The 5,378-nt window shown below is 29.3% G+C and overlaps 1 protein-coding gene across 1 annotated transcript; it reads right to left on the reverse strand.

Annotated features, from left to right (window-relative positions):
* Positions 1 to 2,628: 2,628 nt before the first annotated feature.
* Positions 2,629 to 3,152, reverse strand: LOC127138307 (cysteine proteinase inhibitor 5). The gene has a single exon (XM_051064723.1). It carries the CDS (start codon positions 3,080 to 3,082, stop codon positions 2,732 to 2,734), a length of 351 nt encoding a protein of 116 aa, XP_050920680.1. The 5' UTR covers positions 3,083 to 3,152; the 3' UTR covers positions 2,629 to 2,731.
* Between the last annotated feature and the right edge of the window lie 2,226 nt (positions 3,153 to 5,378).

Here is a 5,378-nt window from a genome sequence, read left to right on the forward strand (position 1 = left end):
GTTATGTGCATCAACACATTGACAGATTATAAAGAGAGCTTTATAATCTTTCTTCTTCAATTCTTTATGTGCAATCTTTTCTTGATCTATCGCGGCTTCTGCAAGCATTGTTATTCCTTCCTTCACAAGATCCCAAAGATCTTGATAACAGAACACAACCTTTATCTGCTTGCACCAATTCTCATAATTGTTGTTCTTGAGAATCGAAAGATTTGTTAAAAAATGCTCATTTGGATGATTCGTTGCCATTGTGATTTTCTTCCCACGAATCGATTAACTGGAGCTCTTGATACCAGATGTTGGAAATCCCCTAAAACCTATGGAGAATTTCAATCAATCTTGATGAACAAGATTGTTATTACCCACACAATAGCAATGAAAAGAGAAGAACAATGGAGAAAGAAAGAATGTAAAGAGCGATGAAGGAGAAGAAGAATTAAATTCTGCAGAGTTTCTCTCTGCCCACAAACTGTGGAAAACTTCTTATTCACTTTGCAACTGCAAAATACTATGAATTACAATGTTATGAATACTCTATTCACCTCATTACAAAAATAAGGGTTACTCCCTCTATTTATAGATTTAGGTTAACTTGGACCTCAAGTCAAAGCCCAAAACTATAAAAGCCCAAAATAGATAACACTACTAAAATAGGCATAAGTCGAAATCCTGTGTGAAGCAACATGCTTCGACACTTCTACACACTAACACAACTCGACACACTAGATGATTCGATACTTCCTTCCTCTGTCGAGCAACCTGCTTCGACACAAGAAATTACAATTCAACAATAAACATGTGAGAATCACAATAACATAAATAATACACAACAATCCATTATCCATATATATATATATATATATATATATATATATATATATATATATATATATATATATATATATATATATATATATATATATATATATATATATATATATATATATATATATATATATATATATATATATATATATATATATATATATATATATATATATATATATATATATATATATATATATATATATATATATATATATATTTGCACCTGTATTTTCTTGGTTGAGATTGTTGGGTCTTTCTCGAATCCTAAAGACTCATCATCATATATGCAATCCAATCTCCGACTTTCTGAAGTTGTTGTTTTCCCGATAGAGCTAGATGGATTTCCCTGGGAGTTCTCAAACTTAATGGCTTCGACAACTAATATCTGTTGATATGACAATGGGTTTTATTTTTGTAAAATTAACATTATCATTCAAATATTCTATTGTTTTATATTTTTATAAAACTAACTTGTCATTGGTGCGTTAATTAAAAAAAATTATATTCTATTTTTTTAATATTAGTTATGATGATGTGGATTTATTTTGTTATTTTTAGTTATTTTAAAATCTATGTCATATATTATATTAATTTTCATTTATTTAAATGTTATTAAATTATTAAGAATGTAAGAATTAAGAAAATAATATATATTTCAATTTAATAAAAAATAATTTATAATTTTTGTGTTCTTAATAATTTAATAATATTAAAATAATTAAAAATTAAAATGATATATGATTTGAATTTTAAAATGATTAAAAATAAAAAATAAATCCACATTACCATAACTGACATAAAAAAAGGTAATTATTGCATCAATTAGACATATTTTATATGACAATTTAGTTTTACAATCATGATCTAAAATGATATAATTTTTATATGATAATGTTAATTTTATAAAAAATAATTTTACAAGATCTAAAACAATAATAAAATATTCGTATGAAAAAAAAAATTCAAAAACAAATTTATATGAGATAAATTAGAATTCATTTATAATGACAGAGGATAAAATGATATTATGATATTAACACAGAAAAAACTATTTTGACTGGTGCATAGGTTTTTAAGTGAAAGATATGTTTACAACTATTTGACCCGTGCATAGGTTTTTAACCCATAATATTATTAACATTTAGTTTCCTTGATGGTTCATTATCTTTTAGACTCTTAGTTTGGCAACCGATCTCAATTTGCTATACTTTTCCATCCTATTTTATTTTGGAAACCATTGACATTATTGATTAGCACAAGTAGAATACATTACTAAAGAAAAAAAATGATTTTTTTATTGAAAGTGGAATCATTTGTGTCAAAATAGTATGTTTGTTGACGAAATGTTTTGAAAAAAAAAATTATAATTGTTGAAATATGGAAGAAATGTGTTTTGGACAAAAACTAGTTTATAAATAGACATTTTATCATTGTAAAAATTGAATAAATTTTAATTTGAAGGAATAATTATTTTTCTTATTTTCCTTTTCTTTTAAATTTTAATTTCTCTTTTATTTCTCTAATCTCTATAACAAAATCATCTTGCAACTAAGGTCATTTGAGAAAAAAATAAAAAAGAGGAGAAAAAATTAATCAAAAGATTTCAGAATTCTCCAAATTTTGATTAGGTTTGTTAAAATTTTCACTTGTGAGGGATGCTTTTGAAGTAAGAAACAGTTTTATATTTTAAATGGTTAAAACTTACTATGTAAACAGTATAAAACGATCTCAACACTAATTGAAAGTTACACAAAGTATTAAAAAGGAAACCAGCCAAAATAGCAAAAGAAATGCTATAAGTTTTTGATGATTTCAAGACATAAACTTTTATTTATATAAATAATCAAAATAATAATACATTACAGTATAGTATAGCGGAATTATGCTATAAGTTTTTGATGATTTAAGCATGAACGGGTTCAAAGGAAGTGAGGTTTCGGAAGTGAAGCCATAACTTCTCATACACAACAGCTTCATAGATCTTCGAAACCGAACCTTCGCCGGCGGAGAGAGTGAGGTGGTAGTTAGTCCCTGCAACAACCTGAGATTCACCTTTGATGACTTTGTTGAATTTCAATTTGGCACCACTTTGCTTGTCGTACTGAGTGACGGCGAAATTAGCGATTTCGATGACGTGAGGATCGTTGATGTCTTCGATGGGGCTATAACCACCAACCGGTGGCGTTGATAGTTTCCTTGCAGACGCATAGGCTACTAGAAGAAGTGTGAGAAGAATTAGGGTTTGAAATTTCATGATTTCTCTTTTTTTCAAGCTTCAGAGAGAGAGAGATGGTGTTGTGTTTGGGTAGTTAGCCTTTAGCCAGTTGGTTATTTATATACCGACGGATATAGATTGCTTGCACACAAAAGTAAGTTACTTTAAAGATCGCATTAAATTGCCACGTCATCGTAATTTGGGATGCCCCATAAAGATTTTCTTCAATGTTAAGTTAAATAACTTGTTGGGATTGTGTAATAAGTTGTGCTTTGTTTTAGCCCACTGATAAAATTATTAGGTGGGTTAGATCCATGAGCTGCAGTTACTTCTTTAAAGGTTAAATTGAAACAATGATTAAAAAGAGGAAGAAAAATCAAACCGACACTTGAAATCTTGAATGGATCCATTTGTTTAATATTTTAATGATATTTATTTTGAATAATTTGAAGAAAACAAAATATGATTGGAAATGTGTATTATTAAGTGGCCCATATTTCCCATATTTTAACCCAAGATACAAACTACTGTAGTAAGGTATTATTATAAGAGTATATGATTGAGCCTAATACAATCATATAAACTCAATTTATAATATAAATTTTTTTATTTTATATAAATCACTTACAAGTTATATCTTTTAATAACATAAAAATTTTGAAATTTTTTATACACACCCCCCTTACACTCAACAAAATTTTATTTGATGGGTCGATATTTACAATGACCGTCTATGTAAAAGAATATATGTCTTCTATTTTTCATTGCATAATCATGTATTACAAGAGTATCTTAACTATCAAAATGTTACTCAATCGTAACGGGAATCTTTCAATGAATGAAATTGATTTATTAAATAAATACAAATGAATATATCCTAAAATAAAATATATTTACTAAATATAAATATAATTACATATTCTAATACAACTCACCCCGTATTCGATATTGAGACTAAGTCGAAAATCATCAAAGAGTTTTCATAGAAGTGAAAAGGTTCTTATTGAAGATGTCAGCTATTTGGTATCATGAAGGGACATGTATCAAATGAACTTGGATACTAGTAACTTTATTACACAAAAAGTGAATAATCATCTTAATTTGCTTTGTGTGTTTATGTTGAATGAGATTGTCAAAGAGATATGTAGCGCTTACGTTATCATAATAGACTAGCATGACCTTCGAGACATAGCAATATTGTTTCAAAAGAAGATTCCTAAGCCAACCTAACTTAGATACTACATTAGCAACTCCACGATATTCGAATTCAACACATAACGAGATAATATAGGTTGTCGTTCGGCTAACCATAAGATGGTGTTTCCCCCAATATATACACAATACTCAGATATGGATCTTCTAGTGTATGCACATCCACCCCAGACTACATTAGTATATGTGATGAGCTTATATATGGAGGAAGGATATATATGTAGATCAAAATCAAGAGTTCCATGTGAAGGAAAATTGCGATCCAAAACACATCGGAATTTAAAAATTCTCCTCTAATGATCCTTGCGAATGGGCATGCCCAGTGATAGAAATCGTTACCTCTTGTGGCAATTGAAACCTTTGATGCAGATCTAAGGAGTGATCACGAGCGTTGAATGGTGACAACGCCTCTACTCAGTCCACACGAACGAATTCCTTCAGTCTCAGTGCTAGCTGCTACGAATGAAGACTTTAAGTGTGTGAGAGAGAGAGAAACAAAATTTTATCTAATGAAATGCTTCTGCACAAGGGTTCTATTTATATAACCACATGTGTGGGCTGCAAGCTAAAAAGTCCACTTAAGTATATGTGGCTCATATCTTATGGTATACCGAAAATCACTTAAGTGTGTGGTATCTTACCATATTTCGTATTCTACTTAAGTGCATTATACTTTACAATGTTATACAATTCACTTAAGTGCACCGTACCATACGACATTCCTTATTTACTTTATCTCTCATCAATTTGTCCTTTTGTATGTGATCCTGTAGGTTTTGGTGACATTGACAATTATATTAAATCACATATTTAATATAATAAACAGTTAGCGGTATCTAGCAACACATCACTGCTACCAAAGACACGAAAATGTCATGTGATCTGACAAATCCCTTTTTGTGATAATACTTATGTGTACAACTTACCCTTTTTCTCTTATGTCTATATTGAACACAAGACATAAATCGTGTCATCCTTGTCCAGTTCAATATTGGACCCTTAGACATTTATCTTGTTACGCGGGATGGACAAATTCCATCTAGGTTACTCATGTCCCTTAACATGCTTCATGGAGTATCCATCCACTGTCTTTATGGTCATCTAGTTATGGACAATGTTCGAT

This window comes from Lathyrus oleraceus, chromosome 4 (assembly GCF_024323335.1).
Source record: "Lathyrus oleraceus cultivar Zhongwan6 chromosome 4, CAAS_Psat_ZW6_1.0, whole genome shotgun sequence".
NCBI lineage: Eukaryota > Viridiplantae > Streptophyta > Magnoliopsida > Fabales > Fabaceae > Lathyrus > Lathyrus oleraceus.